The sequence below is a fragment of the Knufia obscura genome, assembly GCF_036327395.1.
Source record: "Knufia obscura strain CCFEE 5817 isolate CBS 148926 chromosome Unknown scaffold_5, whole genome shotgun sequence".
NCBI lineage: Eukaryota > Fungi > Ascomycota > Eurotiomycetes > Chaetothyriales > Trichomeriaceae > Knufia > Knufia obscura.
Window position 1 is genome coordinate 370715 of NW_027042691.1, and position 13077 is coordinate 383791.

Sequence of the window (13077 nt, forward strand, 5' to 3'; positions counted from 1 at the left end):
GATAGCACGAGATATAGCTCGTGCAGAGGGCATAGCTGGGTTCTACCGTGGTTTGGGTATTTGTAGTCTTCGAGCGTTCATCGTCAATGCTGTTCAGGTGAGTCCATCTGCTCCGAGACTGCAGCTGACCTGACGGAAAGCAGTGGTACCTATATGAGACAGCAATGAAGATCTTATCTTCTACCTAAGCTGTAAGCCTAATCGAGGATTTAGAACAATTTCGATCCTGTGTATCTGTCTCATGATAATATCACCTGGGTTTGCACATAGCTTGACTCAGCGAAAACGCCTTGCAAGAGTGTTGGCGACACTGTGCTCCTACGTCGGGTGTGAAACGTATTTCCATGTTGGTCAAACCGAGCAGAAGCTAAAGAACAGAGGTTGGCTTGGGAGACATCAGATTGCAAACACCAATTGTTCCTAGCTTAGGGAAAGATACAAGTACCTTCTACCTGGTGTTACTTCTCGAAAGCCAGACCGCCAACCGCCGTGCAAAGCAACAGCGACCATGATTTGAATCATTGGAGTATCCTCGACTCCCCTATTCCAGGCAGTCAGCATAAGGACCTGAAACGAGCTCACAACCTGATCTAGAGAGGCGGCATATTCACAACTGGTCTCCGACTCGAACGACGACAGGCGATCACTATGAGCAAGGGCGCCGCTTTAGCTCTCAGCAACCCGACCGAGACACTCTTAATCACCCTGGTCGCGATATGTCTACTCTTCATGTTCGTTGTCATGCTATTATTCTGGCATGCTATGCTCGTGCTAGGCGGAGTTGTTTATGGGTTCAAACGGAGGACTCCATAGCCGCTTGCCTGTCTGTTGCGACTCGCAGCTCGGAGCTTGCGGGGACGAAGGTCGTCGTGGGTTGTGATGCAACAACCTGTCTCTAAACAGACTGTAGCACTGGTTGCTGATGTGCATGCTCCATACAGATAAAAGTTATACCCCCTCCAGATTCTCCTTCACACACTGATCGAAACTCTTATACCCATCCTGCCCAAACCACTTCTTCAACAACTTCGCACCAAGCTCATTTGGCACCCTACTCAGATCCCTCCCCTCATCCGGATCCTTCTCAAGCTTCACCTTACAATCCGGTCTCACCCGTCCAATCGCATCAACAGCATCATTCCAATTAAACGGTCCCGCAAACGCAAAGATCCTCTCATCCTCCAAACCCCCATCCAACACTGCAGCACAAAGATGCAACCTCGCATCATCAATAACATCAATATAATACTCTATTCACCACGTTAGCATCCCACCCTCCCTCAAAGACACATACAAAACTCACGCGGCGCCAAAAACGCCCTCCTCCCCTCCCTGAACAAATCAACCAACATCCCCCCCGTCGCCCCCGAACTCCCACCCCTAAGCACCCTCCCAAAATTCGTATTCGGCAACACAGCATTACACACAAACCCGGGTCTCTCCCTCTCCATGAACCTCCACAACGCCCTCTCCCCCTCCGTCTTACTCGCCGCATAAACCACAAACGGATACGGATTCGGCCCGATACTCTCTCCCTTCCTCTCCCACGCGCCCTCCACAGCCTCGTCATCCCATGTATTAGCATCAACACTAATCTCCATGTTCGGCCGTGGCACCAACACAGCACTACTCGAACTCGTAAGCGTGAACCGTTTCACACGTTCCTCCCTCGCCGCAGCGCGCAGGAACGCTTCCACGCCGTGGATAACCCCCCCAATCACGGTCTCCGCATCCTCACTAAACGTCGTATCACTAGCCACCATCATCACACTATCAACCCCCTTGACGGCCTCATCGATCTCAGGTGATGGCTTAGAGAAGTCGCTGACGACAACGGCGCTGTAGTTCGAATTATCGTAGATCTTGGTTGTGTTGTCGCATTTCTCCTTGGTACGTGCTGTGCCGCGGACGCGGTAGCCGAGTTGGAGGGCTTCATTGACGATGTGGGAGGCTATGTGGCCTGATGCGCCGGTTACGAGGATGGTTGTGCTCGTTGGGTCAAGGGCTGGCTTGTGGGGGAGGGAGGGCATGGTGTGGCGCTGGGTGGATGTCAGGTTTGTGTAGTAGCTGCTTGGGTTGTAAATTACTTGGATAGGGTATTAGCATAAGAAGAGTCTAGGATTAATTCCCACGGTGTCAAATCTAGGAGGGCGACGTGTTAAGTACTCTACCGTGGCAACTGTACATATGCTGTGAGATAACCCAATTCGAAGCACGTTCGATCATCGTATGACGTTGTTTCTATGATGTTAATGCTCGATGTGAAAGTTTATTTGATGGAGCTACTCATTCAGCAATAAGGCATACATTCGGTCGAGTTCGCGATGATCGAGTCTTCAAGTCCGAATTGATGCACCGTGCTATGTCGCTGGCTCGTATACCGCGAGTAAGGTAGTGCTCGAGTAAGCATGCTCGACAATGAACACGAGATTGATATGCTTGTCTGGACCCTAAGTATACTATGTGTTATCCGAGACAGACTGAAGCACGATGATCTTCTGGCTTGTTGAGTAGCATGTCGAGGAACCGTTGTCGGTGGTGCATTTACTTCATTAGGCAATACTTCTCGACCAATGTCATTGGCGGGTTCCCTCCACCACTTTACCACAGGACACAATGGCATCGTGGTCAACATATACAAGAGCTAGTAGGAAATGTATGTCAGCATGCAGCAAAGACTGTCGGCTCACAAGAGCGTTGTTGTAGGATTTCCATTGTCGCTAACAAAAACAACCACAGTACAGATACGTGCAATCATGCTATAGGGTATACGAGATTCGGAACCCCAATCTCCACCACAAACTCGTCTCCGTCGGCGTCGTGTTTACACCTCCTCATCCGTCGTGAATCCTCCACCGCGCATCAATACTCCATGTAGGAGCTTGAATTCGCCTAGTGCACTTGGAGCAAGCGACATTCCACTTCACTGCTCAACTTATTTTCCGGCATTCTTGGCCATCGTGTTCAAAGCAGAGCCGTTCTTGAACCACTCGATTTGTGGAGCGTTGTAGGTATGGCTCAATTCGCACTCCCATGACTCGCCGTCCTTCGGGTGTACCACCATCGTGATTGGCTTGCCAACCTCGAGCTGTGTGCACATGATATCAACCTTGTCGTCTGGGTTGATCTTGTCGTAGTCTTCTGGGTTGGAGAATGTAAGCGGCAGCATACCTTGCTTCTTCAGGTTGGTTTCGTGGATACGGGCGAACGATCTGGTAATGATGGCGAGACCGCCAAGATGTCTTGGTTCCAGAGCAGCATGCTCTCTGGATGAGCCTTCACCGTAGTTCCAGTCGCCGATGACAACCCATTTGATGCCCTCCTTCTTGTATGTTCGGGCAGTGGCTGGGACAGCGTCGACTTCGCCAGTCTTGAAGTTCTTGACCTTGTTTGCCTCACCGTTGGCAGCGTTGATGGCACCGATAAGCATGTTGTTGGAGATGTTGTCAAGGTGACCTCGGTACTTCAACCATGGACCAGCCATCGAGATGTGATCGGTTGTGGTCTTGCCCTGGGCCTTAATCAGAATGGGGACATCCGTAGCGTCCTTGCCATCCCATGCCTCAAAGGGCTCAAGAATCTGGAGACGGTCGGATGTTGGAGAAACCTTGACTTCGACGGCGGATCGCTCCTCTGGTGGAGCCTGGTAGGTATCTCGGCCTGGATCGTATCCGTTCTTTGGCAGACCTTCCCCAGTGGGTGCCTTGAGCATGAACTCGTTACCATCCTTGTCCTTCAGCTTGTCGGTCAGAGGGTTGAACTTGAGGTCACCTGCAATGGTCAGAGCAACGACTAGGTCCGGAGAAGTGACAAATGAGTGGGTGGCTGGGTTGGCGTCGTTTCGTCCAGTGAAGTTTCGGTTGTACGAGGATAGGATCGAGTTCGGCTCGCCCTTCTTCACATCTTTGCGGTCCCACTGGCCAATACATGGACCACAAGCGTTGGCAAGAACGATGCCACCAAATTCTTCAAAGGTCTTGAGCTGCCCATCCCGCTCAATGGTAGCTCGAATCTGCTCAGAACCTGGAGTGACGGTGAAGAGAGCCTTGGCCTTGATACCGTGATCCATCGCATCTATTGTCGTTAGTTACCATGTTTCTTGCAGAGTGGGAACAACTTACCTTCAGCAATGGAGGCCGCCCGAGACATATCCTCGTACGATGAGTTTGTGCAAGAACCGATCAGGCCAACTTTGAGGTCGTCGGGCCACTTGTTGTCGATCACAGCTTGCTTGAATTTCGAAATAGGTGTAGCCAGATCTGGAGTGAAGGGTCCGTTGATATGTGGTTCGAGTTCAGAGAGGTTGATCTCAATGAGTTGGTCGTATTCAGCGCCCTCATCTTCGTGAAGCTCATGAGCATACTTTCGTGCAAAGTCACCGATAGGTCCCCGCTTAGTAGCCGCCAGGTAGTCGTACATTCGATCGTTGAATGGGAATAGAGATGTTGTTGCACCAATTTCAGCGCCCTGTTCGATTTTGTTAGTTTTCTCTTCACGACTTATCGAATTAGAGAGGTCCCACCATGTTGCAAATCGTGCTAGGTAGACGTTAGCAGTGAATGCAGAGAAGAGGGAGAGTCTACTTACCCCATGCCGGTGCAAGACAAGGTGTTTGTGCCGGGACCTAAGTGATATACATGTCAGAAAAGGTTCATTGCAGCAAGCTTTGCAATAGTCCGGAGGACACCAGTAGTCTGCAGCAGAGGTCATGCAGCAGCTGAGAAGTGCGTGACCCGATAACCTCTTCAATTTGTGTCCAATTCGACCCGGTTGAGATTTGGTTTTGCAGTAACCTTTTCAACAGTCGGGAGGACCCCAGTGGTTTATGGCAAAAGACGTGCAGCAGCCAAGTTTGGGGGTAGTTGAAAGTAGCGCAGAGACCATAGCGGTCTCATTCGAAAAGCAGTGAGTCCAATTCCAGATTGTTGAGGTCGAAAGTGCAATGGTCTCAGTTGCATGGTGAGGCAGGTACGTCACCTCCAGCCCAGCAAGCAACCAGTGGAGGCTGGGGAAGATGTGGAGGATATGCACCAATCTAACCCGGTCCAGGGAGGGTGCCATATACCCATCAACTTATGTTGAGTATAAGTAAAATGTGCAAGAACTTGATCCTGGGCGGGTGTCGTTTACCGACAGACTCAATGTCGAAAGCCGAGTGTGCGCATGCATCGAAAAAGTCCATCCAAGGATCCAGGAAAGGCCAGTCCGCTCCAAATGCCTGGAAAATGTGGAAGAGCCGAGCCAGAGTGGTGCCAGAAACCATGCCGTTCCAGTCCGAATATGTGCTGAATATGAGGTCACTCACCGTGGTATTCAACAATTGCTGTAGAAATGAGTTAGCAAACCAGAGATCACACATCAAAGTATTTCTGGAAGTCTCACCTCCTGTACCCCCCTTAACTGTCAAGATCCCAGCGACCTTAAGGATGATGTCTAGAGATAGTCAGCAATTAATCTCAGAATATGGTGAACGAAGATCTTACCCTTAGGAGCGGTCCAACCAGACATCTCACCAGTCAACTTCACACCAATGTACTTAGGAGCTTTGAGCTCCCATGGAAGGTTGGCCATGACATCGACAGCATCAGCACCACCGACACCAATGGCGACCATACCCAAGCCTTTTTCACCGATGTTAGCGAGAGTATGATATTGTCAAGTGATAGACTTACCTCCAGCATTTGGAGTATGCGAATCAGTACCAATCATGAGACCACCCGGGAAAGCTGGAAGATATTAGCGACTCTGTAGCACCGGGATACAGAGTACGAACCGTAGTTCTCGAGCACGATCTGGTGAATGATACCAGATCCAGGTCTCCAGAAACCGATGTTGTACTTGGCGCAGGCACTCGACAAGAAGTCGTAGACCTCCTGGTTGATGCTCTTGGCCCGATCCAAATCCTTGTCACCACCAATCTGGGCTTCAATTAAGTGATCACAGTGGACGGTGGTCGGGGTAGCCACCGATGGCATACCAGCGGACATGAACTGAAGAATTGCCATCTGAGCTGTGGCATCCTGGCAGGCCACTCGATCTGGTCGAAGTCTCAGATATGATGCGCCTCGTTGGATATCTTGGCCCTCGGGGTCGTCGAGATGCGAGTATAGAATTTTCTCGCCGAATGTAAGTGGCCTATTGAGTCTCTTGCGTACTATTGCCAGGTTTTCTGACATTTTCCTGGTGCGCCGTCAGACATAGCCCTTCCGATAACTAGCCCTCGAAACCTTCGTTTCTGCTTCGTTCTCGGGGATATGGATGTTCTTACTTGTAGTTAATGTAGTGGCCCTGCCCATTGTTAGCGATTGCTTTGCTGCCATGCTCTTGCCATTGCTTACCTTTTCCCAGTTCGTCATCTCGACCTTCTGGTCCAGCGGAGGATTGCTGACGGTAGCATAGGTAGCTCGACCCTTGAGAGGCTTGATTCTGTTAGCTGGTTCGGCTCGGATAGCATATTGGCTGGTGCTGCTTACGCCGCCCATGCGGGCTCCCTGCTACAAGATGTGTGTCAGCCATTTGCAAGTTCGATGAGATAGATAGACCTCGAGAGAAAGCTGCGCATCGTTCCCAACCTCATTGTCGAGTTTGGTCGTGCGAGCTGATACTCAAGCAGGATGATGTCAACTTACCGAGCATACACGCCCGAAGAACTTGGAGGACAGCATGATGGCTGTAGGAACTCTCAAGCTCACTCAGAACAGTGCCTTCTCACTGCAGACCGAGCTGCAGGTTCACAATGAGCGGAGAGGAGATATGGCGATGATACTGTAGGAAGGTGCGAATTGTAGCTGCGGGTAGAAGTAGAAATGGAGTGGGTTGCAAGCGTGCCAACTGCCTCCAGCGTATTGGAGCGGGTCACTGGGCTTGAGCTCTCTGAGTGGAGGGCTTCTAGGCGTGTTTATGAGTGCTGTGATTGGGTGAGAGAAGTGCCTTTGAGGAGACACCAGACGAGGCTGCTTCTGGCCGATCAGCGATGTTAGGTTTTTAGCCCTCGGTCTGAGCAGCAACAGCTGCAGCGATAACAACCCAAGCTCGCTATCGTGCAAACAACCAATCAAGATGGGCCTAATAGTGATAATCCTAGTCTACGATGATGTCTGTGTGCACGAAATGACAAAATACTAGCAGCTTGCTCATCCATATGATCCGGATTCACACCTATGATTGTACGCGTTCTGTAGGTCATCGCCATCAAAAGGCTTGAGGTCTGCAGACAATACTGATTCTGCTAACATTATTTCTCGCTTTTCTGATTGGCTACAGTTCGGAAGCTGCCCATAAAATTCAGTGGAAATACCTCGTCGCCGAGGTCGTTTCCGACGGGCGAAAGCAAAATTTGAGACAAGGCTATGGTTTTTCTCTGTACTCCGTTAGCAATGGAGCCAAACTGTCTGTTCCACTTCTCCTCAAACACTTTGCGACCGGTTGCATCCGAGCACTTTCGGGTGAAGAAATCATGCACATGTCTGCGTGTTGAAGATGTCCCAATCCCATGCTGTCGCGACCTCGTCCTCTGCAACTCCGGGAGATCTGAGCTCTGTTCTTGATCTCACTCCGAGCAAGCAGTTTTTTGCCACGGCGGCAACACCTGCTGAACGTCAAGAACAATTCCAATATCTTCGTGTGGCCCAAGGGTGTTATGCCCCGGCTTCGGCACACCTGCCTTTCGTTGCTTCTTATCGATTGCTCCCACCACGATTTTCGTGTATGTTTTGCGCCGTGAGTTCTTCCTCGTAAGTGAATTTAGCAGGACATTTGCTGGACGCATTGTATCTGCTCGTACGTCTTGTTGTGCATTGAAGCTCTACAGAAATCACGAGAACTATCATGGGCTCCATCCGCCGCATAAAAACCAAGCGCCTGACTCGTGGTCTCGACCAAGTCAAAGCAGACCTTGCTAACCCAAGACATTTGTCGAAATACAAGTCGTCCAAAGCAGCCGAAGACCTACCAGGTTTGGGCGAATTTTACTGCATTGAATGCGCAAAATGGTTCGAGGGTGAACACAATTTAGCTGGACACAGAAGAGGAAAGAATCATAAAAGAAGAGTGAAGGAGCTGAAAGCTGAAGCGCATACACAGAAAAGTGCTGATGCGGCCGTTGGCTTGACGACGGATGATGGGAGGACAGGAGAGGCAATGGTAGAGGGTTGAGAGACAAGCACTACGATCACTAGAATCTGGAGAAGAGCATATACAACCACATCCTTGCCTTGCGCGCACCAGCTGAACACCTCTGAAAAGAGAGGTCTATGAGTGTGCGCCGAAGAGCCTTGAAGGTGCCAGCTATACATCTACCAAGCGCTTTCTTGAAATGCACAGCACAAGCACTACCAGAGCATGATCGTTCTGCTAGCGAGATGGAGTGGTCATACTCAGGATATCACCAAATTCAATGGAGAGGGTCGAAAGGATACCCGATACAAACCTCGGAGCACGCCGCTACACGCAGCCGTGAGAGGTCCTGGTTGAGTTCAGGCCGATGCCCGGGACTAGGTCTGCGAGATGTCTGCAATGCACGTGCAGAAATGCTCAGTCTGGACCACCAGTGGGAACGACGCTTATCGTTGTCCCTAAGTGACACGAATCAGTCTTCGCTCTTCCTTCAAACACGGCGAGTACGGGGCGCCGGAAGGAACGAGCAGCAGGCTCACCGAGACTACTCAGCAAAACAATTGGAAGACCATGGATATCTACGACAGATCCACTAGAGATACAATTTGACGTCCAAGCAGAACACTGGCGTCTTGGTATGTTCTTATAGTTAGCTATGATTGAACTCAGTGGGAGCATCGCACCTTTTATTCCACGACAACAGATTCCATTTTTACACTGACGGTCTCATCGTTCCTTTCATGGCGAGGCGCGGCCATCCTCCTGACACTGGCCAAAAAGCCTCTTCGTTCGAAGTTCCACCTCGGCTCTACCTTCAATTCTTCAAGAAGGAGCAGCCCTTTCCAGGAGGCACAAGAGAATCCACTTCGAGGGGATTTTGCTGATGCCGAACAAGGCGCGAATTTTTTATCACTGAACTCTAGCTATTGCCTTTCAGAGGGATATAGGTATGCTTCTAGTGGAGTGCTAGAATGATCAATGAATTCAGGGTTGCGCCTAGACACAGTATAGACATATCTTAAATCGGTGTCGCTCGTCTATCCTAGGTGAGTTTAAACACTTGTTATAACATCCTACAATGGCAAACTAGCCGGATCTAAAAGATCGCGAACAGGTATGTTCTACCTGGGACATAGCACCGACACATCTCAATCCGGAGCGTGTCCTGTAATGCCACCCATCTCATCTCTAGACAACTCCCGGGCAATGCTATATCCAGCCTACCCAACCGAGCACGGCCCTTGTCAACCATCGGCCAATTCCCATGCTGTCAGCCATGAGACTTCCGGGCTGAGCCACACGCAAAAACATCGCAATGCATTACAGCAGTGAACCATCAGCATGCCTCCAGGATGTGTACTTTCGCATCAGCAACGACGCAGCAACGATAACGAGGAAGACGAACAACTCCATTCGTGTCCATGTACACTATGTCGTGAACGAGCAGAGTAGCGAGCATCCAGAGGTCAATGGGTCCAGGAAGACATACTTGCAGGAGCGCGATGTACACAGCAAGCTGTGTCTCAACTTGAGGTGCAACAGCCTTAACAGTTCCACCGCAGCCCAGTTTGGACTTTATAGAGGGTAGACCAGTGGGTATCGGATGTAGGGTAACCGGTGTACATAGATAGATAGACATCTGCAAAATATAGAAATGGATCCGACAGGAGAGGACGTTGGACGAACGCCAGTCCCGAAGGGTACCGTCATTCAGGAGGACTTATCGCGCACGCGCATCAGATGTGGAGGAAAGGCCATAGGGGTGTTCGAGTCCGAGCAGAACAATGAAGCATGTATGAGGTGCGATGATGTTCCAAAGAGTGTGAACTGGTTCGACGTTGGTAGCGTTCTAGTTCGTGGGATGTACGGTAGTGGTGCGGCACAGGGGCGAACACGCCCGTAGAACTGAGGAACAAGTGATTGCACTGTCAAGGCGAGATGATTTGCATGTCAGACACAGTGCGAGGAGTAGTACCAGTCATGAACCATGAGAGTGCTCGTACCAGCAGCGTAGATGGCGTTGCCACGCTAGGTTGCGAGGATCATAAATAGCTTTGGCACAGGCACGAAATAAATCCTGCCGAAAAGAGCATGACAGATGGACTCTTGACTCAAGTCAGCACGAGACTGTCTTATGGCTAGCTATTGACTCTAGTCTTGAACTTTGATCCCTCTGCACATGAACTGGATTCAGTCCCGGGCACCCCCCTCAGGAGGCGGAGAATAAAACATGCCAAGCACCAGTTCTTACACCTTCTCGACGTTCTCCGTAGCGGTAGCATTCTTTGCATTAATCGAAGCAGCAATAGATCCAGTCCGACCAGTTGCGACGTCATCCACAGTATACTGCTTCTCCCTCGCCTGCTCGCGCAGCACATCGAGTCTGGACCCACCAGGCTTGGTGTGCCACGCGTGTGGTCCAGTCGGAGAGAACATCTCCTCGATTTCTTCAAGGGACTTGTTACATGTCTCTGGGTAGGTGAAATAGAACTGGATGGCGGCCAGAACGCACATGGCTCCGAAAACGATGAACATGCCGTATTTGATGTTTTGGAAGCCGGGTGGGATGTATAGACCCCTGGAAACGTTAGCAGAGTGACAAAACACCAGAGTGAAACTGAAAATACAGTGCGAAATTGAAGAGCCAGTTGCCCAACGCTGCAATGGACATGCCGACGGCTCGAGTTTCAAGGGACCAGATCTCGGCTGCGTAGATCCAGGCGACGGGAGCGAGGGTCAAAGCGTAGACTATGATCAGCAGGTAGCAGAAGGCGATGACGGTGTTGGCTTTAGGTCCGGTGAGTCGGATTGGGATGTTAGGGTTGCCGCCGACGCCGCCTGGGACGTTCTCTCCAGCGGACAGAAGACCTCCTACAACGAAATGGCAGGCACCCATGGCGAGCGCCCCGTAGATGAGGAGTGGGCGTCGGCCAGTCCGGTCGATGTAGAAGAACATAACGGTCGTGAAGATGATGAACAGAGCGTACTGCACACCGGAAGCGATAAGGTTGATGTTGCCGGAAAGACCAGCCATGGAGAAAATGTATACCTGTACGCATCAATCTTAGTATTTGTACAGCTAATAAACGTAACAGCATCGGGCTTTCAGGGAGGATACATACCACGTAGTATGTCATGACATTCGCGCCGCTGTTCTGCTGCCACATCTGTACGGTGAAGCCAGCAATTGTTCGCTTCCACATTCCGTTGTAGACGAATTTGCGCCAGCTTGCAGGAGCTTGTCGCTCGAGGGCCAGGGTCTGTGTGATATCTTCCCATTCGGCGACTACCTCTGGGTCGTTCCTGTTGCCATTGGCGTGCACCCTGGAAAGAATATCGATCGCCTCCTCGACTCGGTCGACCTTGGCAAGCCAACGTGGTGATTCTGGCAGGAATGGCAGGCCTATCACCATCAAGACGCAAGGGACAAATTGAATACCCCAGGCTGTTCGGAAAGAGGCTGGGCCGGGGATGAACGTGCAACCGTAGCCAATGAAGTACATGATCAAGATACCCCATTCTGTAATTCAGTCAGCAGCATTCTCCTAGGGTATTACTGCAGGATTCTGAACATACCAATGGCCAACTGCTGGATGATGACCAACGAACCGCGTTTCTCCTTCCGAGCAATCTCTGCCAGATACACCGGCACCTGAGAGCTAGTAATGCCGACAGTCACACCGTTGAGGATGCGACCAGCGATCAACGACCCCACCCCGGTTGTGCCAGTCTGGACAGCAGTGCCGACCAACCACCACAGAGCAGCAAACATGATCGAATTACGTCGACCGATTCTGTTTGAGACAGGGCCACCTATGAGTGAACCGAGTACAGACCCAGCCGCCAGTGAACTGCCAATTGCGCCTTGAGTGATACCGGAGGGAGTGTTGAAGAAGTCGTTGTACTGATCCGACAGGATGATAGCGGACATTGATGAGATGTCAAACCCGAACAACATTCCACCTACTGTAGCCACGAAGGCCACGAAGTAGGTGTTGTAGACCTTGGGGAAGGTAGGGAGCTTCATGATGGACTGTTTCCTGAATTGACTAGAGGGAGGAAAGGTGAAGGAGAGAACCAGCAAAACCATGTTCTGACCACATGGTGACGGAGCGGAGTTCTTTATACGTAGCTATCCGATGCTGCTGATTGACGTGTATGTGCCACGAGCCCCTGTTGCTCGAAGCGATTCGGCTCTGAAACTCTTGGCATTAGGCGACATCATGTCGTCTGCAGGGAACCCCTCCGGAGCGCAGAGCTTACTGAGGGCAGCCAAGAGCGTTTTCCTTGGTATGGGGTGGAAATCAGGCTAAAATCTGGTTGACCATGGGGTCTGCACTTTCCCACAACTCCAGGTTACAAAGCCCAATAAGCATGGTGCCTCGGCAGTTACCTTACTAGATGTGGCGCCGGTTCTGCTCTCCATGGGAAGCTTGCCTCCTCTTGGCGAGGTGATCGCCCAGGCGTTGTGCCAATAATGCGAGCGGCTGGGGGTTTTGGTTCTACTTTGAGTGGACAGAACCTTTGAGTAACGTAACATACCGATGCCGTCAGAAGACCTTCACCCCTGTTAGATTTGCGTTCGAGAACATCATCGCAACGAGAAGTAGGGGGGCGAATTTGACAAGCAAGAACCAGTCACGGTCCGGGATAGAAGGAACAGTGCATGGCTTTCTGCATACACGAGTTGTGTAGACACAGAGCAGACTCAGAGACAACATGGTGGTGGAGGACGCCTCAGTCTAGCGGGCTCAAGCGAAATCGAACGAGAGCGAGAATGTCGACAGGCAGAGGTTCGGCCAAGACTTTTGATTAAAGAGCGCTTGTGGCGGAGCTTGAAGGGAAATGTAGTCACATGGCCGGTAAGAAAAGGCTCGACGGCTAGCGCAGTGCCCACCGGAGTACCAAGTACACAATTCATAAACTCGAAGTGCTCTCGAGACCTGCATCCAGACTCATCGT

The 13077-nt window shown here is 51.0% G+C and overlaps 3 protein-coding genes across 3 annotated transcripts; all 3 read right to left on the reverse strand.

The window, feature by feature from the left end:
• Positions 1-948: 948 nt before the first annotated feature.
• PMZ80_004929 (uncharacterized protein) lies at positions 949-2030 on the reverse strand (the record flags this gene model as incomplete). The annotated part of the gene is made up of 2 exons (XM_064873352.1): positions 949-1250; positions 1304-2030. The coding sequence occupies 2 exons, from the start codon at positions 2028-2030 to the stop codon at positions 949-951; spliced, it is 1029 nt and encodes a 342-aa protein (XP_064730456.1).
• A 905-nt stretch (positions 2031-2935) lies between these two features.
• Positions 2936-6665, reverse strand: ACO1 (Aconitate hydratase mitochondrial; the record flags this gene model as incomplete). Its single annotated transcript, XM_064873353.1, has 12 exons — positions 2936-4074; positions 4122-4467; positions 4523-4538; positions 4588-4624; positions 5306-5323; positions 5383-5433; positions 5484-5621; positions 5673-5726; positions 5774-6180; positions 6269-6288; positions 6339-6494; positions 6630-6665. 12 exons carry the CDS (start codon positions 6663-6665, stop codon positions 2936-2938), a joined length of 2418 nt encoding a protein of 805 aa, XP_064730457.1.
• A 3697-nt stretch (positions 6666-10362) lies between these two features.
• Positions 10363-12142, reverse strand: PMZ80_004931 (uncharacterized protein; the record flags this gene model as incomplete). Its single annotated transcript, XM_064873354.1, has 4 exons — positions 10363-10693; positions 10743-11164; positions 11238-11635; positions 11692-12142. The coding sequence occupies 4 exons, from the start codon at positions 12140-12142 to the stop codon at positions 10363-10365; spliced, it is 1602 nt and encodes a 533-aa protein (XP_064730458.1).
• Between the last annotated feature and the right edge of the window lie 935 nt (positions 12143-13077).